Source organism: Scleropages formosus, chromosome 1 (assembly GCF_900964775.1).
Source record: "Scleropages formosus chromosome 1, fSclFor1.1, whole genome shotgun sequence".
Classification (NCBI taxonomy): domain Eukaryota; kingdom Metazoa; phylum Chordata; class Actinopteri; order Osteoglossiformes; family Osteoglossidae; genus Scleropages; species Scleropages formosus.
In genome coordinates, this window is record NC_041806.1 from 8412993 (window position 1) to 8437876 (window position 24884).

The following is a 24884-nucleotide window of genomic DNA, read 5'->3' on the forward strand; positions in this document are numbered from 1 at the left end:
GGCGTGATAATTGGAACCCTGCGTCGTCCTGGACTGGAGTACGTGGAGCAAGTGCGACGTGTAAATTGATGCTGAATTTGAAGCTCTCAGATACACTCATGTAAGCAGATGCAGATGGGGTTGTGTGTGAGGGTGCTTGGTTGCGTCGGGCACATTTCTGTTATGGAGGAAGACCCTCCTCTCTCTCTCACACTCACACACACAATGACTGAAACCGCTCGTCTCAAGCAGGGTCATGGTGAGCCAGAGCCTAACACAGGACATAAGGCTGGAGGGGACACACCCTGGACAGGACGCCAGTCCATCGCAAGGCACCCCAAGCAGGACTCAAACCCCAGACCCACCGGAGAGCAGGCACAGGCCGAATCTGCTGCGCCACGGCACCCCCTCAACCCTTCTCTTGAACGTTGAATTTCTTTTCACTGCACATATTTTGGTTGAAGCTGTAGAAGAATCCAACATTTACATTGCATTGGTCATTTAGCTGTCGCTTTTCTCCGAAGAGACTTACGGTGTTAGTCTACCTGCAATTATTTACCCATTTGTACAGCTGGGTAATTTTTTACTGGAGCAATTTTGGGTAAGTACCTTGCTCAAGGGTACTACAGCTGGACGTGAGAATCAAACACACCACCTTTGGGTCTAAAGACAGCAGCTCAAACCACTGCGCTACCAGCTGTCCCACAAACATGAAAAAGAAAAGGCATCTGCTACGTGTTACAGCTGCAGTATTAGAGGTGCTGACTGACGCGAGAAGGTGGGATGAAGGAAGACACGACGACTCTCTGACCCGAGAGCTTCTCAAATCACCGAGTCAGAGGTTTTTGCAGCCAGATGAAGGCAACAAATTTCCAGGCATATAAAGACAGTTAATGGGATTAATAGTGAAACTGGGAGGGACGGGTGAAAAATGACTAAGGTGGCGAACACCGGAGAAACTGTGTACGTAAGCAGCTCGTGGTGTTGCCAGTCTGACTGCCCTGCCCTGGTCTGGACTGACGAAAGCAGTGTGTATGTGTTTTTGAGAGAGCTGAGGCTCGGTGGCACAGTGGGTTGGACCGGGGTCCTGCTCTCCGGTGGGTCTGGGGTTCGAGTCCTGTTTAGGGGGTGCCTTGCGATAGACTGGTGCCCCATCCTGGGTGTGTCCCCTCCAGCCTTGCGCCCTGTGTTGCCAGGTTAGGCTCCGGTTCCCCACGACCCCATATGGGACAAGTGGTTTCAGACACTGTGTGTGTGTGTGTTTATATAGGTAGTCTTTCTGCCAGTTGTTTGTGTGTTTTGCTGGATGCTGTGATTGTGAGTGTTTCTATTACTGCACGTGTGTGCTTCCACGTTCGTGAGAGTGTATACACCACACTGAAGGCAGCGGCTTTTAATGTTTCAACAGAGAAAAGTGCTTAGCGTTGTAATAACTGGATCTGTACAATAAGGTTAATGGAAACGCCGTCAACAGGCTGTAAAGTGCCAAGTCTGTCTTAATGGGGTTCTAATCAGCACCGGGAAAGAGGCGTCAGCTGGTTGCGAGACGGGTCAGTCAGAGGTGCGGCTCCCGTTTCCAGTGCCGGTGTACCTGGACAGGCTTTGGCCACGTCGCTCACCGTAAGAGTACCGCCGAGGCTTTGTAGACACAGGACTCCCTCAGGATCACACACACACACACACATTTTCAGAACCGCTCGTCCCTTACGGGGTCACGGGGAACCGGAGCCTACCCGGCAACACAGGGCGTAAGGCCGGAGGGGGAAGGGGACGCACCCAGGACGGGACGCCAGTCCGTCACAAGGCACCCCAAGCGGGACTCGAACCCCAGACCCACTGGAGAGCAGGACTGCGGTCCAACCCACTGCGCCACCGCACCCCCCTATCCTCTTCCTGAAACATTGCTCTCGTGCTGTTGCTCCACTGTACCTCTTTATACGTATTATGTTATAATAGAATAAATAAGAATAAAAAAGACACGTTCCGTGTTTTCAGAACGTCTAGTTTGAAATAATTCCGTCGCACACGTTAACGTGGAGAATTTCCCCATACCCACTCTTGTCTGAACGATCAAAGCCGAAATGACTCAGTACTGCGTGTGGCTGCACAGCTATATTTAGGGCGGTTGTTTTTGAGTTGCACACATCACACGTTCACCGTCAGACACATTCTCTTCCCGCACTGGGAAAAATAGGGGGAATGTGAGCACCGGCTTGTCAGTGTGGGACAAGGTAATGAGGAATGTGAACCAAACTGTCAGCGTATACAAAGGACCAGGAGTGCGGCTTTTGTACCAAACTCAAAAAAAAAACAAGGAATACCAAATGGGGGGGAATGTGTACCAAACTGTCGATGTGTACAAGAGGCTGTGCACACCAAACTGTCAGCTTCTCTTCCCCAGAATGACCTGGCTTATCTGCTGCCTTCGCTGCCAAGTTGAGCAAACCATTTATCCAGCGCTTGTTCTGCTCATACCCTGCAAATAATTAAAGCTTGTTAATGAAAATGAGCGGCAGGGAGTTTGGGGAAGGGAGACAAGGGGGACGAGGGGGTTGCTCTTGTATTAATTTCGTCGGAATGCAGACTGAAAAAAGGCATTACGTTGCACGCAGTGAGGAGACAATGGGGGCGAAACGGCCTTTCTCGTACCGTGCGAGGTTAAATAAGACGTCGTCGTGGGGAAATCCCAGCGGCAGCCCAGCGCTGCGGTGGCCGTCCGCAAAGCTCCTTCCCCAGCCTCTTCCTCCGGGGAACAGCCGCAGCGAGTTGACGCAAAGCGCGCATCCTTAGACCGAGGTGTCTTCGCCGCGGAGAATTGCGTCGCCGCGTTCTCTCCGTTGGCGGCGGATGAAGACGGGAGCGCTGCGGCCTCGGAAGCAGGCGCGTGAATGTGTGACCTGCTGCATTTGTCGTCTGTTGAATATCAGAAGGAAGACGGGGTTTATGAAACATACACTTCTTTTCAGTCCGGAGGGGCGCTCTTTCATCAGTGATAAGACTTCCGCCCAGGGGCGGCGTCATTTGCGAAGGGCGGGGACCGTTCATCACAAAGATGGAAGCGTCGTCCCTGTCTCCATATGCAACTAATGAAGAGTATTACCAGTGAGTGGGGGGGGATGATTTGACATTTCTTACTTCTTCCTGTCTAGACAATGCCATTTGGAAATTAGAAATGGTGAAAACTATTATGTTCCGTTACAAGTCACTACCTGAAATTGATTGTAGGCTCTGTAATTTACTGCATGAAGGATGTATTTTGGGGTTTTGCCCTATTGAATCCTCTTTAGGAGATGAGGAGCTGCTGCTGTTAAAGGCTCTGCCTTCACTTAAGTGCTAACAGTGACTCAGATATTCCGCTGTAATCCACTCCAGTGGCACGACACTAGGTAGGCAAATCTAAGGTAATATGAGATGTCATCCATTAAATTAAGCCTTCCTCAAATGACAGGGGCGGTGATCAGTCTTAGGGATGAACGAAGGAGTTCACGGCGCGACAAAATGGCGCCCCGCAGACTGTGGCATAGCGGGGTTCTCTGGTTACCAGAGACAGAGCGCCGATGGATCCATGCGAAAACCATGAGTCACCAGCGCCAGGCAGCAGACGCCCAGCCGCACAGCCCGTCCGCCGTACCACCAGACGTAAATCAGCGACCGCATCGGGCAGCTGGAAATCGGCAGTTTCCTTCCAATTCACTTACAGAGGAGCGTGTCCTTGCTCTGGCCCGTTGATGGTATCTGCTGCTGCTCCTGGAGAGATGGCAGAGTCCGCGATGAGCTCCAGCCCGCTTCCTCCCGTCAGTGAGCTGCTGGAGTGATCCACTGACAGCACAGCACATTATTCAAAAATCTGTCAGCAGAACTGGATCTAGCTCAGGTTTTGGACTGGTTCAGCTGGATATGTTTTCGTAATTCGATAATGTTTAAATTCCTGTTTTTTGCCAAGATCTGTAAAGAACGCACAGGGTTGGCAGCTTCAGTATGTAAGGGACCCTGGCTGTGATGTCCAGTGGGAGGCAACAGCAAGGGGGTATTGTCACCTGCGAAGCGAACGGTGTTGCCACAAATCCGTGCGCACGGTTTATCTGTGAATATGTTCAACTCACCCACATAACATATATGTTGGCAACAGTTTTGGCTTTTTTTTTTTTTTTTTTTTGGCTCATGAATTTAAGTATCAGATGTCAACATGCTTGACAGTAAAATTAAGTCTGTGTCAGTAGGCAATGTTCTGAAATGTAAATAAACTTGTGAAAAAAATGCAACTAATTAGAAATGACAGCCCTGAAGATGATAAATGATTATTCTGTTTTTGAGAAAAATCTGTTCTAGATGCATTGTATCGTTGTTGGCATTTCTAGGCAGCGTGATGTCATATGTTAACATCATATTAAATAAAGGAGCAATCCGCCCAGTTGTCAGAGCATCCCTCCGGTGCCCCACCTCCGCTACCTAGCTCTTTTCATGTGCACAACATGAATATGTGATTTAGTGGCACGGCAGTATACAGACCCATACAAATGAGGTGCCACATGTAAGATTTATGGTACTGTGAGCCTTGGAGTTGCATCATTGTTAGCTTGGCACTTTATGTCCTCAAACAGAAGACTGCCTGGACCTCTATCTTGATTTACTGCTTCTTGATTGGCAAATTGCTTTTACAGGCCCCTTCATTATTTTTTTTTTCCCCTGAGTTAAATAGATAACAGATCACAGTAAATACCTTTTTAATGCCCCTTTGTTCTGAAGGGACCTTACGGTAATTCAGGTATGATTTCCAAGAATGTTCAATGGGACCCTCTGCTCAAAGCACCCATGGAGTACTTTAGAATATATTAATTTCCTGCTTCATCAGTACAATTTGGAGGAATAACTTGTGGTTTGTGAAATCTCTGCCTCCAGCAGCTGTGTAATGGGAATTTAAAATGCTGGAATACATAGATATGCCATAATGTCCTACTATGAGGCAGGAGGTGAAAAAGGGTACAAATTAACATGCACTCATACAAGGCTGAAATTCTTAAATTCAGCCCGTTTGGTTGAACAGAGGTTTCTTTGGCATCACTCCTGTTTTTTTGATTTTAAGAGTGTTATTCATGTTCTAGTTGCAACTCATTCTTAACATTGTATAAAAAAAAGCCTTCCTTCATGGTGACGCTCCTAAAATTTTGCCTTTCCCTAGTCTTCATGTGCTGCTTTTGTTGCGTGTGCTCGATCTAGGGGTGTCCGCAAATCCTGCCCATCAACGACATCCTAGTGCCGGCGGGAGTGATTCGCCCAATCACGCTGCGTGCCCGCAACCTTCCTCAGCCGCAGTCGGGACAGAAGAACTACGAGTGCGTCTTCAACATCCAGGGCAAAGTGCAGCGTATCCCAGCTGTACGCTTCAACAGTTCCTGCATCCAGTGCCAGAACACATCGGTAAGACGGCATGTTTTCCTCCTCTAAACATGGATAATACACACTTTGCGCTTCTTACAGTGTGACTTTTCTTATCCTTTAGTTCTGACACTCGTGACTGCAAACCAGAATTCACTGATTATTTTTATTGATTGCTCAGAAAACATGCACATCCGTGTCGGTCTGTTTTCTTCTAAACGTAACTGTAGCTCTAAAAACGCTGGGTGTTGCGTGCTCATTATGTTCTGTTCAACGCCTTCGTATCATAACTATCAAAGCCTTGGTGGCCGATAATATAAAAACAGTAATTATATTGTAAACTTACCATTTTGGAGCAATTACCAATGACCGTCATTGCTCCAGGCTCTTCCATACAACAGGGAAGTTTGGAGCACCCAAGATCCAGGCACATCTTCTGTTCTTTTAAACTGTTACCATTGTAATGACTTGCTTGTTGTAACTGAATTTCCGATCACCATGGTGCAGTGTACCACACAGTATAGTATACCCCTGCCTGAGTCCATGTCCATATCAGGACTGTTACCTGTTACATGACCCTAAACTGTAGTAAATGTAAAATGCATGATCGTTTTCTTGCTAGTATCCTGCATGTAGAGTGTCTAGCAGTATGTGCTATCTAGTGTTCCTGCTGTAGTACCCTTGAGTAAGGTACTTAGCCTGAATTGCTTCAGTAAAGAATTACCCGGGTGTAACTGGGTAATTAATTGTGGCTAACTTCACACTGTAAGTCACTTCGGACCTTTGTGTCACTTTTAGCGTGAGCTAAATGAATAAACGTAAATCAAGCTGCCTCGCCATCACGATTTAATCATGGAATTAAATGTTGCTTTTTGGAAAAGATATATAGAGTAGAATATCAAGTTTAGCCCTGGTTCATTCTGAGTCACCTTTCCATCAAGCCATAAATCCCAGCAGTATAAATTTTAAATGTAATGCCCTTCCTTCGGGAGTTTACATGGCAGGTGATGTTTATATATATCATCTCAAAAGGTGATGTGACCCATTATTTAACTTTATAGACTGTTTTTATTTGGGCAATAGAAGTCAAAGATGATTGTGTCCAGTCCCTGGAATATGAAGAACAGACAAGACAAGGTGACTTTCCATTGAGTCACAGGTCATGAAAAACTTTATCCTGGAAATCAGCAGAGAAATCAATACATAACATTAAAACCCCTTTGTTTTCTCAATCCCAGTGAAAAATGTGGCATGTCAAAGAGCTGACATTGAGAGTCTCCTCTCTCCCTCCCTCCCTCCCTCCTTGGTCTCCCTCCCTCCCTCTCTCTCTCGCTCGCTCGTTCGCTCGCTCGCTCCCCATCCGTCCCCCCCACCCCCACATTGATGTTACAGACGGCTGCCTTCTGTGACCCATCTGGTTGTCACAGTAACCCCAGGGAATCTTGTAAAATAATTAGCCAGGCACAGGATGCGGGTCTTAATTTGGTCTGACAATGTGACCCAGTGAAAGGGAATGTTGGGGGGCCTCTGCAAGGTGGGGGGGCTGGCTGGGTTGTGGCTTGTATGGCGGACTACGAACCTTTTTTGGACTGAAAGGTCAGCTGGCTTCTGTAGCATAGATTGTGCCCTCTGATCTCTGACACAGAGGTGAAAGGTCATCCTGCTGGCCCCTGTTCTTTGACAGAACAATTAATGTCCCGTGGCAACATATAATGGGATGGAGTCTTGCGTGCACAGCGCCCCCGTCCCCTGGCACATGGGGGCTAGGATTGATCGTTGTCCTATCTCTGGATGTCACATGCCGCCTCCTGCACCGCATGTCGGGGGTCTGAGGAAGGGCCCTGCCGCGAGGAGCAACTGTTGTCCTCCCTTCTGCTCTCGCTCATCTCCTCACGCTCCCATTTCCCCTCTGCTTTCCCACTGCTCTCTCACACTAAACCGAATTTCCCTTATGTAAATGATCATAAATAATGACTTTGAGAGATTTGTGTGTTAGCTTTAAACTGTTAAGTTTTTTTTTACCACCCCCCCCCCCAGGTTTACTTGTCGCGCAGCAGCTAGCCCGAGAGGTTTGATGCGACAATCTGCTCCGGTATGGTGCTCTACGCCGCCCGCTCTCAGGCTGAAGCCTTTGTCAGGGGATGTGGCACGTGGAGGAAACACTGTTAAACCATTTCCACCGTCAACCTAGTGACCGCAGGTGCTGCTCTGAGCAGTAAAACATGGGCCAGATTGTTTCCTCGGTCTCCGTGTTACAGTTCAGCACAGTGCAGGCTCAAGCGTGAACCTGTAACTTTTAAATTGGTCAATTAATCTATTTTCAGTAACTTGCTTAGGGTCCCTGCGATGCGAAGAAAAAATCCCAGACAGCACGGGCATAAGGACAGAAAGCCAGGCCAGGGACGTAGATGGAATGGTCTGAAAGTCCGTGTCATCTAGATGAACATCTATATACTATGTGAATGGAGACGGAGTTAAGGGCAGCAATAAGGTTCGGCACGCAAAACCTCCGTCTACAAACCGCCTAACGTTCAACACCGCATATCAATCCTCAGCTTGGTTTCATTTGATGTCAGAAACTATTCCTTAATCATCTGCTCTCTTTTTCTGCTTGGCTTCTCTCCTTTTTCTCAGTCTTTGTCACTGAGTCCCACAGACACTCCCATCCGCACACCTCCTTCTCTCACCTGTGTCTAATGTGCCTCTTTTTCCCCGATTTTGAATAGGCTGCACAGATTAATTGGCAGGCAGATTACCTGTGACACGGCGGCGCATGAGCGCATCATCCCTCTTTCCTTGTCGCCTCCCGCCTGCCACAGATTGCTCCTGAATAGTAATCTGGCATCGGGGAAAGGGACGCCGCAGATTACACTCAGCCCCAAGGGGAGGTGCTGCACTCACTCGCACAAGGCAATGACGATCAATCAATACGGTCGTCAGGATGAGCACAGGGGCCTCGTTCCCGCAAAGCAATAGCCAGGTGACTTTGAGGGCACAGAGTCCATGCTAATGCAATTGTGAGAGTCCTGAGATGGGCACAGCTGAATGGGTCGATTGAGTTTCCTGCCTTCTTTCCTCGTACTGATAACTGTTATTTGTTGGTTGGCATTTTTTTGTCCTTATGGTTTGTCGTTAATTGGGGGGGATCATCGGTTCGAATGTAGTTTTTTTTTTTTTCTTTTTTTTTCTTTTTTGTGTGTGCGTGGGCAGGTATTAGATGACTAAATATTGACTCAGAACGATGCAAAAAACCAATATGCGCAAGCTACTGTTGATCGCTGTGTATAGGTTTGATCTCAGGCTGCAGGGGTTAGATTTTGCTTTCCGTCCAGTATGTAAACATTGGGTATGATGTCAGCTGTGTGCCCAACGCAATCTGTGTGTCCTCTTGTGAGCTACTGGTCTGGAGACCGGAGAGAATGAGTCCGGGGGCTTACTTTGGGTTAGAGAGACACCCCGCTTCTTGGAAATCATCATTTATTATGTTGTGTATTTTGACAAGCCCTCAAACTGTTCTTTGCTCAATGTCCTCGCTCGGCCAGAACGGACTGCTCTTTTCTTGGTTGCTCTCACATACAGGACGCTCTCCACGCTCTGCATCCCTCCTCCTTGCCTTCCGGCTCTCTCCTTGCTGCAGTAGCCTGTTCGGTGACAGAGACGTGCTCCAACACTAGTCAAGACTAAACAGACCTCTTCCACTCTCTATGGCACCCGTCACCAAACTGCTTTACTTTCTCACATGTTTCCATCTGGTAATATGTCTGATGTGCTGTCAAATCCATTAGGAAGCCTTTTTTTTTGACATTTCAAGTTAACGAACAGCAGCATCAAGCTTTAAGCTGTAAAATGAGTCTCTGAAGGAAAGCGAGATGGAAGCCAATATTTTGTCGTCATTCTATCTTTTCTTCGTACGCGTGGATTGACATCACAGAAGTTGCCTGCTTTTGAGAATTCCCGAACTGCCCTTTCACCTAACGCAGAGCTCAAGGTTTTCAGAAAGGCTTCTGTGAGGGATTCTGGAAGCCGTTTGGCGTGTGATGTCTGGTCTTGTAGAGACCCTGCTCGTACCAGGCTGTGGAGCGTTCCTGGCTCCTTCCACGCGGGCACAGAGCTCCTCAGAATGGCTCACAGATGAGAGCGCAGCTGACATGTGGCCCCCCTCTCGCCTCCAGAGACACATTCTACCCAACAGTAAGAACCCCATGTGTGGATTCTGTCAGGGTGCTTAGCCTGCAGTACAACCATCAGCTTCATGCCTTTACTGCTGAATCTTACTTTCTTCACCTTTCTCAACCTTCCCGCTTTAGCTGTCCTGCCTGTGCTGTGAAATAGTCTTAAAAAGGCTGCTGAGTGAATACATGAAGCTCACATCCGTATCGTGGGACTGGTTCAAAGGAGGGTGGCTTCAGAAGCCAGTCTGGTCTTCATTCAGCCATTCATGGGCCGCTGAAATGTCAGCTCTTAGTCAGCGGAGGGATGATAGCCCCGTAGCAATGGCGTTTTTTTCCTATCAAAAAAGCAAATATTTCGGTGACATATATTTCCAGTGCTGGGTGTCTGATCAATGGTGTTTTCGGAGAATCTGCCGTTTCTTTGAGGAGGGGAACTTACATGCCCTTATTTAATTTAAAGGGCCATTTGATTTTTCTAGGTTTTTGATTGTCTGCGTGATTATTTCTTTATTCCTCGTTCTTTGTGAGAGGATAGATATTTGGCTTTATTTGTGCTTTTGGCCAGATCATTTTAGAGTTTGAGTTAGCTCTGATCACTTTTTTCCCCTTTGTGCTTTAATATGTGGGTGGGGGGGTTGGAGGCTGGAGGCTGGAGGCTGTCTAAGGTCTAATAACAACACAGGCTTGTGCTCAGTCTTTGGCCTTGTTTCTGGTTTTGTTTGTATTTTACTGTGTTGTGTGGAGCATCTGCCCGTTCTAGCTGAAACGGGAACCACCCCAGCGCACGCAACCAGGCAGCCTTGTCCTCTTTCAGAGACATGAACACACTGGAGATCCAAACAGGACTCAGAAGAGGACCTCAGCTCACCTAACCCACGAAATCACAAAATTTTCGATCTGCTCAGTTTGCAGTAAACTTTATGCGGTTGTGCTTTGACAGAAAGGCAGAAGAATGTAAGGCAGAGGATAATGCATGGTTTTGTTCACCTTGTCCTCTCCCAAGTCATAAGACTGTGTTATAGACTTAAAAATAAGCATATCTAAATATATTACACAGTTGCTATGAAAAACCAGAAGTCGCTTTCTGTTGAAGTTTTGGGTGAAGAATGTAAGAAATATGAAACGCTGTGTGTGTGTGTGTGTGTGTGTATGTATGGTCTCCTATGAGTAATTTTTTTTAGAAGGTGGTACTTGTCATTGCTTCCAGGTTTACTTATTATGAGTAATTACTGATTCTCTCTAAATTTCTGTGTTTCTGGTTTAAAAAAGTTAACAAATGAAGTCACAGTATTAGTCAGAATACAAAGGATTTTGTTAAAGAAATTGACATTTTTACCTGAACCCAACTCTGGAAGCAATTTATCCTGCAATCAGACTTGGAAGGTTTATGAGAGAGTCAGTTTTAACCGCTTATATCACTTTTGCGCACAATCGCACACGCTCGCATCACACGTATTTACAGAAACAGAGGCGTACCGCAAGAATTTAAATTTCTCTGCAGTACGTTGATTTGTTCTCAACAGATTAGCTTCGAACAGCCTGCTGCGTCGAGGTTATGGCCCGTAATTCTGCCTAATTCCTCATGCATAGCGGTTTCTTCGCTCGCACTCTTCTTTTGATGTGTTGTGCAGACATCAGCAACATGCAGCCATCAGCAGCATACGTCAGTGTTAAATGGACCCCGTAACACAAACAGGGGCCACCTTTATGCACGTACAGAGGTGGTCATTGCAGTTTCATACGATTGGTTCGGCAGTGTGGCAAAATGCACTCGATTTTACCTATTATCAAGATAAAATGGAAAATATCCAAAATGATCCCGTGAACGTAGTGTTGCTAAGCACTGATGACCCCTTAGCGACAGACCCCGTCAGCGTTACCCGGGAAACGTGCTGTAGAGGCCTTTTAAACAATGACCAAGTTCTGAACTTCCTCTTGATGGAAAGGGTGCTCACAAAGAACACTATTATTGTGGATCCAGGGTAGTGCCGCTTTCTGAATGCACAAGAAAGAGAACGGCACTTAACTGTTATTTTTTTTCTCCGACTTCATATACCAGCCTGTCCTCATTATTGTATTGTTACTGCCGTGAAGTGCTCAATCAGGCATTTGGGTAGAATTTAGTTCCATTTTTGCCCCTTGCTTTTTGGAACCGCTCTGAAAATGAAAGCGGCAACCTACATTAATGAGTAATTACAAACCTGGTAGCGTTTTACATATTGGGTCTTACGCTACAAAGCCTAGCGGCAGCACAACTGGCAGCAGCCATGGTTAAATAACTCTTTGTATTGTGGATAGGGCAAGGATGCAGCGAGGCCTGGGCAGCCTTGTAGACGTGCTCTCCTGCCTCCCAAGGGGAACGTACTCCTACGTATGCTAATACTCGACATGGCACAACGGAGATTGTTACCATCTGGATCGACATATTCTGCAACCCCTTCGCACAAGCATGCGAGACAGTCGGCGGCTCGGCCGGTCGAGGGAGCGGAGTTCGAGTTCAGATCCGCGCAGCCCCGTCCCGGCAGTATGTCGAATTCAAATGTTGTTTGTCACGTACGCAACCATTCTTAGTGTGACGTGCAGCGAAATGCTTTTGTGGGGCTAACGGTAGCATTTATCGTCCCGGATATGTTGGTTCACTTTACATTTACTAATTTAGCGGATGCTTTTCTCCAAAGCGACTTACTGTGTTAAGCTGCTTCGCAGTTATTTGCCTGTTTATACAGGTGGGTAATTTTACTGGAGCAATTTAGGGTAAGTACATCGCTCAAAGGGTGGTGATCAAACCTGCGACCAAAAGGCAGTAACTGTAACCACTACACTACCAGCTGCCCCCATTTCAATTCGGTTCGTAGGATGTTAGCCGTATTTGTGCCACTTGGGCCGAACAGGTTTGTCCGTGGGGTTATTGCATATGAATTTTACACCATAGGCATGAGTGGGAGCTGGCTGTGAACGGTAATCATAGAGGATCTGGTGTGATTTCTCACACTGATACCTCTGGTGTTCCACTGCTTGTGTACAATGGGGCTGTTACTTTTCCTCAACTGAAAAGTGCACTGAAAGTGATAGCTCTGGTTGTTTTCATTGAGATCAGCAGAGGAACTTTCTTCTCATGGGAAAAGAATGTTTTGGTTTTTCTTGGAATAAAGTGCTCACCTCAATTCCGATGACACAAATTCGACTACACCAGGCAAGTCACATTCCCTTTTTATGGAAAATGCACTGAAATGCATTCTGCATATGTTTATGATAATGCTAGTTTGTCTTACCTCCAGCGTTGAGCGTTGCATCTTTTAACATTCTTAGCTGTTAGTCTTGACAAAATTCGAAAACTTTTAAATGACGTGATTTGTGTTTTAGTATGCATTTAGGTTAGTGATCGTCAATAATTTATGGAGATCTAATGAACTCTTTGGCTTTTATTTCCTAAATCTTTTTTGCAGAATTTTTTTTTTAATCTTTAATTAAGGCTACAAAGAAGGTTTTATCATTGGAAGTCATGTACCAGCGTGAACAAAACGCAACCGTTTTTGCAGCTGGAAGTGTTTAACAGAGCTCGAGGCATTGCACGGGGAAAGAGTTCATGTTTTGGACACTAACTGTTCCACAGTTACTCACAGTTATTCTACGCAGGGTATTGAGTCGAAGCTGAAATATGGGCTTGAATGCTTTGGTCATCACTTGTTTCACCTAATCTTCTTGGGAGTGGTTAGGGTTATGCTGTATTCTCATGTTGTGGTTTGACATGCCTGCCTCACATTCTGAAACACTATACATCCAGCTGCTAAAGTTGTTCAAGGTTTTGCTCAACAGTAAGATCAAGCTTGCCTCTGCATATCCTCTCATATCCAGCATAGCCAAGGAATGGAGAAATCAATTTAAGGATGGCACTGCTGAAGGAAGGGAAGACACCGCAAAGTGTGACACGAGAGCTTCAGCTTCCATTGCCTGCCGCTAGTGTGGATTTCATCATCAAACATTATTGTCAGGGAGTACATTTACATTTGCATTTTCATTTAGCAGGCACTTCTCTCCAAAGGGACGACGTCTCACAAAAACACAATGAGTGCATTACATCAACAGAAAGAGAAACTAGGATGCAGACGCGGGATTGTAAAGCACATTTAATTTACTTTCCACCATATAAACCAGTGTACATAAAGATTTAGCCTTCATTCAACAGTCATAATCACAAAATTATTTAACATTTATGCGTTTATCATGCACTTAGATCGTGGGAGAAGTGAGTACAGAAGGTGAGTTTTGAGACCTTTCTTAAATGTAGAAAGAGATTCAGCAGTTCTGAGTGAGAGGGGGAGGTCATTCCATCATATCAGAGCCAGAACCAAAAACCTTTGTGCTTTTGTTTTTTGGACCTTTCATATGTGAGACGACCAAGCGGGCAAAGGAGTAGCGTAGCAGTCTGGTTGGAGTGTAGCAGATGATCAGGTCTTGTAGTTACCTGGGAGCAGTTATCGAGAAGGGAAAATATCAAGTGATCACAGAACACGACCTCCATCTGGACATTTTGTTAAATACATGTCTAAAATAACTGTCTGCTATCCTTCCCAACAGAGGTCCCTATGAAACGTGCCGTAGGTGTACTAGTGAAGGAAGCATTCGAGGTTAATGTGGAGTGGCGACGTTGCTCCTGCGCACATCGAAATGTCGGATTTCAGACATTTGTCAGCTGTTTTCTCATTCTGTTAAGGCACTTGCTAGGAGACCTTGCTCTCTGTGCTCCTTCATAACTGATTGATCCCAGGTGTATTTGGCCCCTGTCCAGCCGCCACCGTCTCCACACAGATTTAGCAGCGTCAGGGGGCTCCGTGTCAACTCTCTCAGTGGGCTGCAGTACTGGCCTTCAGCAGCCACGCTGGTGCATTCCGTGCTTAAATTCCTTCTAGATTTTTCCCGCAACAGCTGCACAAAGACTTAAGCCTCAGTTTACCACATACGATTTCCCCTGCGTTACACCATCCACGTCTTGCGGGGCACAGTGGCTGTTTTTGTTTTGAAAATTTGGAGGAAGCAACATTAGACCTGCATCTGACATTTCAGTCAGCTCGGGGGGGGGGGGGGAGGGCCTTTTTGGACTGTTTTGTCCATTTGGCATGTTTTTTTGGCACTTAGTCGATTTGGTACGTTATAAATTTGAGTACCATAGATTGAATCAGATTCCGTATGGCCGCCGCCGATATATCAAACTGTATCATCTCTAATTATCTGAGAGGGCCATTTAATGTAATGTGGGATTCTTTTTTTTTTTTTTTTGAATGCTGTGTCCAGCCGCCCTTTCCAGTTGTCTGGTCCAGCCCAACATCCCCGTTGCCCGAAGCACCTTAAGTGTTCTGCCCGCCTGCCGATCGATGTGGCTGATCAGCGATATTCTCCCAGGAACGCGTTTGCTAAGTGCTCTGAGTGTTGCTGCTAATTAAAACATGGCCGGTAAAACCGCCGTCACCCCTTTTTTCCACCTAGCAGACAGCCACCTGGCGTAAGCACCATGTAAACTGTACAGCGAGCTGTGGAAAACACATCTCCTTCCTCCCAACTGCCAAAGCCATGCCAGCCGATAAGTGCCGGTTCTCTATAGACACTCGGCAAAGACGTTTTCGTTGGGGTGGGATGCCGTTTGTGTCGTGCACAACGGAAAGTCTGGTTGGCGGTACATTTATTAATTCGGCTGATGCTTTCCTCCAAAGTCACTTCCAGTGTTAATCTACCTAGGATTACTTAACCCATTTATACAGCTGGGTAATGTTACTGGAGCAATTTAGGGTAAGTACCTTGCTCAAGGGTACTACAACTGGAGGTGAAATTCAAACATGCGACCTTTCGGTCCGAAGGCAGAAGCTCTAACCGGTGTGACAGTACTATTGTGATGCTTCGTTAGTAGTCATTTGTCAATTTGTCTGACACTGGTTTGTAAAGCAGCTTAGCGTTTTATTACTTTATACAGCTAGGTAGTTTTTCCCCACAGCAACTGATGGAAGGTGCCCTGCGCTGGGTGACTACAGGATTTGAATCGGCGTTCTTTGAGTGCAGGGCAGAAGCACTTACCACTGCGCTACCTGTTGCTCTGTGCGTGGCAGAAGTGGTTAAGGACAAGGATTTGTAACCTGCATTTTGCTGGGGTCAAATCCCAGGAGGATCCCTTGGGCAACACACTTGATGTGAAGGGCTCCGGTGAAACAGCGGAATGCGTAAATGGATCCGATTTCAGTCTCTTTGGATGAATGGGATGTCTAAACGATGAAATGACTGCTTTCTCTGTTGCCATGTCTCCTTTCAGTACTGGTATGACGGAGATGACGTGGGAGACCTGCCTGTGGATTTCTCTATTGTCTGGGATGGAGATTTCTTCATCGACAAGCCAGCCACCATGAAAGGTATATCCTCCTTAATGCACTGACTCTTGCTCAAGGCATTACGTTGTGCCCGGTAATCGGATGCGGTGGTGTGATCAGTATTTTTTTTTTGGATGTGGTTTAATCAGAGCCGCCGCGAAGCAAGACAGCAACGTGCCGATGGAGTTAACATGTACATTCATCCATTCAGCTCTTGCGTTTTTCCCAATCAACTTGAAACAATGCAGAATGGTCATTTTTACTGGAGTCATTTTGGCTAAGTACCTTGCTCAAGGGTAGTGCAGGAAAAGCAGGTAGGATCCGAAATGGCGAACTTTGAATCTAAAGGTGGTGGTTCTAAGCGCTGCGTTACAAACAGACGCCCCCCCATTATCTGGTCCAAATTAATTCCTGAAAACTGCGCACGTGTCAAAAAACTGAATAAGGAAATAACTTATGCTGTTATTAATAACAATTCATTCCAATCCCATCCGATGTTCAGCACATAATCACTGTAAAAGATGCCTAGTATGAAGGAAGAGTTGCATGACACGTTAAAGCAGAAAGAATAACAACGAATAATATTATGTATAAGGTACATTTTAAAACAAAGACGTCAGTTGTTGCGGTAGTGTGCATGGACTGGCTTGTGAAAGACGAAGCAGGCGGTGCTTGGTGGAGGAGAGGTGGTGACCCTCATAGTTCTTGCGTGTATTTTGCCTGTCATAGCTAAAATAGTTTGGACTGTGGTTTTTCGCCAATTCTGGCAAGAGAAAAATTTACCATGATCTGTACACTTTAACACATCCAACTCTTGCCCGAACCGAGCCAGATGCTTTGCAGCCGTCTCCACTTTTGCTAACATGTTCCTTATCTTTTCTCCTTTTCGGGAGGCCGTTTTAAGAAATGCAGGATTATAAGAAAGGTTTAAAAAGAAAAAAAAAAACGACCCTGATCTCAGAATGCAGTGCGGCTCACGCTCTCTCACACAGCTGTTTGGCCCTACTTTCAAGTGCGCTGACAGTTTATCACCCTGAACCGAATGTTGCAACCGGAAGAACGAAAATCTAGACTAATTTAATTTTATTCATTTTTTTTTACACTTTTCTCCAAAGCAACTTTCGGTGTTAATCTACCAACAATTATTTATCCATTTATACAGCTGGATCATTTTTACTGGAGCAATTTTATGGTATTTATTTTGCTCAAGGGTACTACAGCTAGAGGTGGGATTTGAACCTGTGACCTTTGGGTCCAAAGGCAACAGCTTTAACCACTAGGCTTCCAGCTGTGCCCCTGATTTATGCCTTATTAATAACAGCAGATCGAATACACAAAAAAGTAGCTATGGGGAGACTGGGTATCAGGGATGAGTGTGTGTATGTGAACCCAGTTCCGTTTGGATGGGGGAGAATGAAACAGTGCAGAGAAAATTGGCAGCGCCCTCTAGTGGTGCCTGTGAGCTGAACGTGGCAGTCCACAAGAGTGTCAAAGCACTGATTTTTTTTTTTTCTTTTTTTTTTTTTTTGCCTTTTTCTAATTTAATGATAAGGTATAGAACATTCCACTGATGATTATAATTAAGTTATTAATGATGATCATCATTATAACTGAGTATGAAAAAAATATGCCAATGCAAGTTGTCCATCTCCATGAACTGCGAGCACTTACTGAAACACACACACACACACACTGCAGTGAGCCTCAGAGTAATGAATCTTCTGAGTGGCATAGCTGGTTATGCAGGCAGACCTTTTCAATCTCGTTATCTTAATTAAAAAAATATGTCAGTGAGTTTTTGAATCTAAACAATTAAAGTTTTATAGACTGCAACATTCTGCCTGACAAGTTCCCCCTTTGTTGTTTTTGGACATTCTGTGGAGATCAGCAGAAAGATTTCAGAGCGCCTTTCGTCTGCTTTTCGTGCCTCTGCCTTTTATGGCGCTGCGAACCTCCGACGCGCAGGCAGGAGCCAGTCTCCTACATTATCGGAGCTAGGAGAGTGTTTAATCTGGCGCTTCCTACCAGGCCTCTTTGAAAGACGGCGAGTCCGCACGCAGTCGGGCAGCAGATTTCATCTGTCCGTCTTGTCAGCGATTGGCTTTTGTGTGGAGATTAGCAGAGAGGCGGCCATGTGGCCACTGCTCTATCTGATCACACTCTCTTCCTGTGCCGGTCAATAGCCACGCGTGTCGCCCTCACCTCTACACTTGCGTTATCAGAACCGAGTGTGCCGTCGCTTTGGGCCCAAGAAGGGGAAGTGCGATGTGAGTCGGAGATACAGCCCGCTGGGGATGAGGGGTATTAGCAGCCACTGTCCCGAAAGTCCGCTCTGGGTCTCGGTAACGGTTGCTATGTGTTGTGCTTCACTAGGCTGCCTCACCTGACGCTGTGTGCAGGCACGTGCGTGTGTGTGTGTGTGACCACTCCCTCCTTGCTCTTTCTCAGCCCTGCTATACAAGTGCGAGGCTCAAAGGGACAGCTGCGGCCTGTGTCTGAAGGCTGACAGCGCATTCAGCTGCGGCTGGTGCCTGGCTGACAAGAAGTGCCTCCTTCGCCAGCACTGCCACGCCCCCGAGCAGAACTGGATGCACCAGGGCCGGCGCAGCGTCCGCTGCAGCCACCCTCGCATCACCAAGGTACGGCAGAGCGGCGCGTCCAAACCCTTAAAAATACACCCTGATAAACAGGCGGCGGAGGAACTGATCGCATAAGGTCACATGGCTTTTTATAGTTTCTCTATGAAAGGAGACAATGTAAGTGCTGAAAATAAATCCTGTTACTTGGTCTTCATGTGTATTCAGGGTTTTTTCATAATAAAATTAACCATTCGTTTTATTAGTGGTTAGATGGCTACTGCAAAGAGAAACAAATACAGGTGTATGTGCCAGCCAGTGTGTGTGTGTGCGTGCAATGCTTCTGCTTTCCATGTACAGATTTGGCCTCTCACTGGGCCCAAGGAGGGGGGCACCCGGGTCACGATGGAGGGAGAGAACCTGGGTCTGCAGGTGCGGGAGATCACCCACGTGCGTGTCGCAGGTGTCCGCTGCAATCCAGTGCCCTCCGAGTACATCAGCGCTGAGAGGTGGGCACCTGCTCTTATCCAACATCTCACTTCAAAACCTCTAGTTCAATGTCCCTAAAGCCCAGCCTTACAAGCCCTAGCAAGATGAGTCACTTTGATTCATTATTAATACCAGTGTGGGAGCCAGGTGGAATATAGAGAAGTTTTGAGTGTGTGCTCTGGCCATTCAGGTGGACCACCACAGCACACACTCAAAACTCCACCCTGCCTCTCGTGTGGTCCTGTCCCACCTTGGGCAGTAAGTGTTGGCTTGCAGCACGTCTTCCCAGCAGCTTACAGCAGCACCCTGACACACGTGTTCCCCTGGCAGAATCGTGTGTGACATGGAGGAGTCGCTCATGAGCAACCCCCCGGGAGGCCCCGTGGAGCTCTGCATCGGAGACTGTAGCGCCGAGTACCGCACCCAGTCCACGCAGACCTACTCCTTTGTGGTACGTGACGATCCCCCATCCGGGGAGGCTGCTAGCGGGCCATCGGCCGACGCTGTCAGAGGAGCGCAGACTCGGTCGCCCTGCGAGCTGGCCCTGCGCTGCCATGCCCAGGTAGAAGAATGTAGTTGTAAAAGTGTGCCCAGCACGATCTAATTACCCGCTCCTCCCCGCGGAGCATTAAGCAATGCCGACCAGGAATGTGGCGACGGTCGATTATCCAGCGGCCTCTGAGCTGTACGCAGGAATGAATGGGCCAGACCTGGCCTCTTAAACGAACAATCAATAGTAGCCTTGCAGTTTAATTTCGGGAGAGGCAGATGCAATTCACAGCAAATGAATACATGTGCACAGGGCGATTACGCAGTTACACAGCTAATTTAGGGGACAGCTAATTTAAGGACAGTTCAGCTTGTCTGAGAGCTGCTGTCTGATGTGGCTTTGCTTGACTTAAATCAGTTCAGGATACGCCCCCCCCCCCCCCCTCCCAAAAAGAAAAGGGGGAAAAAAATCCACATTAACTTAATTGCAAAAACAAATTTCCAAATTACAAAATGTGTAACGATTGCCAAAAGTCGAAGAAGGCAATGGGTTGTTTTATGAGTTGTCTGTCTGTTGCGTTTTAGTGCATCGGGTATATATCAGACTCTAGCCGGGTCTCCTGCATGCCATTTATTTATTATTTCATTAAAATATTGCAGAAAGTGGATCGGACACGAAGTGGAGAACGTACAGCTAGCCTGTTTTGCTGAAACGTTTGATGCGCGCACATCTTCTGCAGACCAGGGTCAGGGATGTAGCTCTCTTCCAGCCTTCCGACACTGTCGCTGACAGTGGACTTAGTTCCCTCTGAGGGACTGACTAATGCAGTGTTCCCTCTCCAGGTTCCCAGCTTCAGCAGGGTCCACCCAGAGAAAGGGCCCGTGTCCGGGGGCACAAGGCTCACTATCCTGGGGAAGAATCTGGGTGCTGGAAGTACAGTGACTGTGTTCCTTGGCCAGGGAGAGTGTCTGTTCGTCAGGTGAGCGCGGCCGCGCTCATGTCGTGTTAAGTCAACGACAACTGTTTGATCAGGGCTTAGGGCGATTTAGACACCGAGCTGTCGAATTGCCGCCGTCATGTTCTGAGGAGTAATGACACAAGACAAGCCTGTATTGTTGTGCTGGAAGAGGCACATACTGTACATTTACGGAACACATGTCACATGTCCAAATTAATATTTTTAACAGTGGAGATCGAGGAAGGCGATACATTATGGCCTGTGCGGCGTTTCCATCACTAATGTTTACGTAGTTTTTAACGTAACAGTCATCGGACAATAAGCTGCGTTCTTGCAGGAGAAGCAACCAAGATATCGTTTGCGTGACCCCGACATCTGCGTCCGGGGCCGGCTTCTCCCCCATCCGGCTGTACATCGACAAGGCGGAGATCACCAGTGCTGACACCCGGTACCTCTACATGGAGGACCCCACGGTGGGCAGCATCGAGCCCAACTGGAGCATCATCAAGTGAGTGCTCCGTGCAGCGACGTTCCCGAGTCGTTGCAGCCGTAGACATTCCAGCGCTCCAAGCGTGTCTGCCATCCAGGGAGAGGCAGGGATGGAATACAGAGAAGGGAGAATCCATTAGCACATGAAATACCCCGGGCACAATTCTCCTGGAGATTAAAACAGTCATCTTGAAAGAGCCACCCTCAGACATAGATAAGGTCCCATCATAACAATTTCACCATGACACTCCGTAATGCAATATACAAGAACTGATGAAGTCTCAAGTATATATAAATTCCTAATAGATTGCACCCAGAGGGCCGGGCAAACGCTCTCTCAAAATCCTTGCAGTTCTCCCTGAGTGAAATAAACCACATCAGCTGCACAGGGCACACAAGTCTCTCTGCAGTTCAGTCCAGATAGCCAAATATCTGTCAAGCTGCTTTGTCTCATTTTGGAGACCGCCTTTAATGTGCTGGAAATACTGAAAGTATTCGGTTTAAGAAAAAAGAGACAAAACATTAACAGTAGCAGTTATTAGAGTGGCATGGGTGTATAGGTGTTTATTACTGTTTCTTTGCTTTTCAGTGGGAGCACACCAATCACAGTTACCGGCAGCAACCTGCTCACCATTCAAGAACCCAAAGTCCGAGCGAAATACGGAGGTGTGGAGACCATCAATGTAAGTGGAAAGATGCCATGATGCATTTTAGAACTGATGGCCAAACCATTTTTTTGCCTCTTGCAATATGACACGGTCCAGTTGCACAACCTCATGCATCAAAAAAGCCAACAGGTTTCATGGGGCAGTTATGTTTTCTGTGTTTTTTTACCAACCCAGAGTCTAGATCTCTCTCTCTCTCTCTCTCTCTCTCACACCTTCTCCTCCTCTTCTGCTCAGGTGTGCACGGTTGTGAACGACTCTGTAATGACGTGTCTGGCTCCTGGAATAGTATACACCAAGAGGCAGGCCCCTGAGTCTGGCCTGCACCCAGACGAGTTTGGCTTCATCCTTGACCATGTGACCGCTTTGCTCAGTCTCAACGGGACTCCATTCACCTACTACCCCAATCCCACGTTTGACTCACTGGGCAGCTCTGGGATACTGGAGGTGAAGCCAGGATCCCCCATCATCCTAAAAGTGAGTTGCTTCTGGTCATTTTATGTGAGGGTGGCACACCTCAGTGGTGGTTAATTTCATCTGACGCTTTTCTCCAAACTACTTGTGCCAGGGGAGAGTAAAGGAATGTCAAATGGCTTGCAGAAACAAGGAGTATTTAAACGTTTAGTGTCTCCTACAGATGTAATTGCTCTGCCGATGAAACTGACTTCTGTCCTCAAAACAGGGAAAAAATCTGATACCGTCAGCTCCAGGGAACGCCCGACTCAATTACAGCGTGTTGATTGGAGAAACGCCATGCCTCTTAACCGTCTCTGAGTCCCAGCTGCTCTGCGATTCGCCAGATCTCACAGGGGAGCAGCGAGTCCTGGTAAGACTGCTGACACCGATAGCAGCTGGGTTTTCCATCACTGATTCTGTTGCTTTGTTTTGTTGCTACAGCAGTTGTATGAGTTCATGCTGCTGAGTGAAAAGCCTGCAATAAAACTGCGAAATAAGCGATCGCTTACCTTAATTTCAATCACTTGTTTTGCAGTTTTCAGTTATGACTGCAGTGTTTGATACTTGAGCAAATTTGTTGAGTGCCACTCAGATCCACGGTACTGGGGCACACCCATAGATTCAGATCGCTGACCTTTTGAGCTCCTTAGTCACTGGAAGCTCTTTGCTAGAGTGACTGAGGAGTAAAAGGCATTGCCAAATCTTTACATATTGATATAACCAAAATGCCCGAACTAGTTCTCAGCCTGTTGACACAGCTTGTGACTGACTGAAATATTCAAACCCAATTTAACCCAATCGATAAACGCAACTGTGGAAAAAGGAAGAGGCGTCTACAAATCAAAGGGGAGATTAGAGCAGAGCGGGAGGCTAGGAGAGAAGTGTCAGTGATTTGTGAGCTGGTATTATCTCCTGGGGAACTAATGGAGACAGACAGGCAGCCGGTCTGGACTGGAGAGTTAAGTCACCTGACTCATATCGACGGCGTTGTTTTCCATTTCCCACAATGCACAATACAGTACTCAATAATTAATTGAACAGGGCAGGGTGTAATGATGCTGTAAAAGGTGAAACTCATTAGCAAAACCTGCAGGAGGCCTTGGTTAATTGGCGAGTGGCCTTCAGCAAGCCGTGGTCTCCCGGCGGACAGGTAAAACGCCTCCCTGCACTACGGCCCAGAAATGAGTTGCCCTCCAGCTGTGCAGCTGAGCACCTTTTGATGTGGGCTCCCCTGCGGTGCTCTCTTCCAGATCGTGGTGGGAGGTCTTGAGTACTCCCCGGGGACCCTGCACATATACTCGGACAGCGCCCTCACCTTGCCCGCCATCATCGGCATTGGGGCTGGCGGTGGGGTGCTCCTCATTGCCATCATCGCCGTGCTTATCGCCTACAAGCGCAAGACCCGCGATGCCGACCGCACGCTCAAGCTCCTGCAGTTGCAGATGGACAACCTGGAGTCCCGCGTGGCCCTGGAGTGCAAGGAAGGTAGGAGGAGCTGAGTCACGGCCATCATGTTCCCGGTTTCCTTTGAGATGAGGTGACTCGTGCATCAACTGGGCAAAACATTTTTCTCGTCTGGTGGCGGCGGCGTGAAGCTTTGACAACGAGATGACTTGGCCACTTAAGTCTTATGTATAGTTTTACAGAATGCTTAAGACCGCAGAGATTTATTACAACCTGCATTGTATTCAGGACTGTTTTATTTTGCGTGGGGGGGTTGGGGGAAGAAAAAGTGTTGCGTGATGAGATTGCTCCTCTTAAGCATCCCATTACTTTGTAATCACGTTTCCATTCTTTAAGGCATGTTTAATTTGGTAGGTGAATTGTAAATCGATCTAATTAGTCTAAAGTGCCAGTAGTATGCAGAGAATATAGTCATTCCTTTTGTTTGTCCCGGCAGCCTTTGCTGAGCTTCAGACTGACATTCAGGAGCTCACCAACGACATGGATGGTGTGAAGATCCCCTTCCTGGAGTACCGCACTTATACCATGAGAGTCATGTTCCCGGGCATCGAGGAGCATCCTGTCTTGAAGGAGCTTGACGTAAGGATGGCTGCACAGCTCTGTATTGTCACTGGCGTACAACCCAGGCGGGAGTCCCACAATTCCTGCAATCGCTTTGGTTAAAACATCTAGTAAAGAAAGAATAAATTATACCCCCTTTTGAAAAAGTCCCCTAAGCTTACTTGCAGAAACGTGTCTCTCAGTAGCAAGCTTGTGAGCTAGCAGTTCCTTCTTTCTCTCTTTTAATTAAAACCTGAGGTGGAATCAAATCACAAACCCCATGTGGCCTCAGTGAGCCACTCGCCTAGAAGCTGCCTTGCTAAAAATGTTTAGAAAATAGAAGCAGCAGGGAGGCATATTCTAGTTGTTCAACAGGCCTAAGTAGGCAAATCTCTTTGAAGTAACCCTGAATAACATGGCTCTACGTACTGATGATCCTCTCACCTCTGTACTCATGCTCCACACTCATTTGTGTGTGTTGCGTTTATTTTGTATTTTGCCCAGGCGCCTCGCTTCCTCACCCACTTTTCCCACTTTTGCTTTCCTTCAGGCCCCAGCCAATGTGGAAAAGGCCCTGAGACTCTTCAGCCAGCTGCTGCACAACAAAATGTTCCTTCTGACCTTCATCCATACACTGGAGGCCCAGCGCTCGTTCTCCATGCGCGATCGTGGCAATGTGGCCTCCCTCCTGATGGCGGCGCTGCAGGAGCGCATGGAGTACGCCACCGTGGTGCTGAAGCAGCTGCTGGCCGACCTCATTGAGAAGAACCTGGAGAACCGCAACCACCCCAAACTGCTGCTGAGGAGGTGAGGGCTCCGAGGGCCCTATCGCTCGCCACATCCAGCCGCGCACGTTATGAGGAAGACTAATAGCTCT

General features: G+C 47.2%; 1 protein-coding gene across 1 annotated transcript in view; it reads left to right on the plus strand.

Moving 5' to 3' along the window:
* Positions 1 to 24884, plus strand: part of plxna3 (plexin A3) — a 113828-nt gene that overhangs the window by 77431 nt on the left and 11513 nt on the right. The window contains exons 10-22 of the mRNA XM_018752967.2: positions 5197 to 5397; positions 15826 to 15922; positions 18329 to 18519; positions 18817 to 18965; positions 19276 to 19396; positions 20278 to 20414; positions 20731 to 20901; positions 21472 to 21565; positions 21785 to 22024; positions 22230 to 22373; positions 23254 to 23488; positions 23904 to 24046; positions 24558 to 24814. Coding sequence (XP_018608483.1) covers positions 5197 to 5397; positions 15826 to 15922; positions 18329 to 18519; positions 18817 to 18965; positions 19276 to 19396; positions 20278 to 20414; positions 20731 to 20901; positions 21472 to 21565; positions 21785 to 22024; positions 22230 to 22373; positions 23254 to 23488; positions 23904 to 24046; positions 24558 to 24814 — 2180 coding nt within the window. The remainder of the gene's footprint in view (positions 1 to 5196; positions 5398 to 15825; positions 15923 to 18328; positions 18520 to 18816; positions 18966 to 19275; positions 19397 to 20277; positions 20415 to 20730; positions 20902 to 21471; positions 21566 to 21784; positions 22025 to 22229; positions 22374 to 23253; positions 23489 to 23903; positions 24047 to 24557; positions 24815 to 24884) is intronic.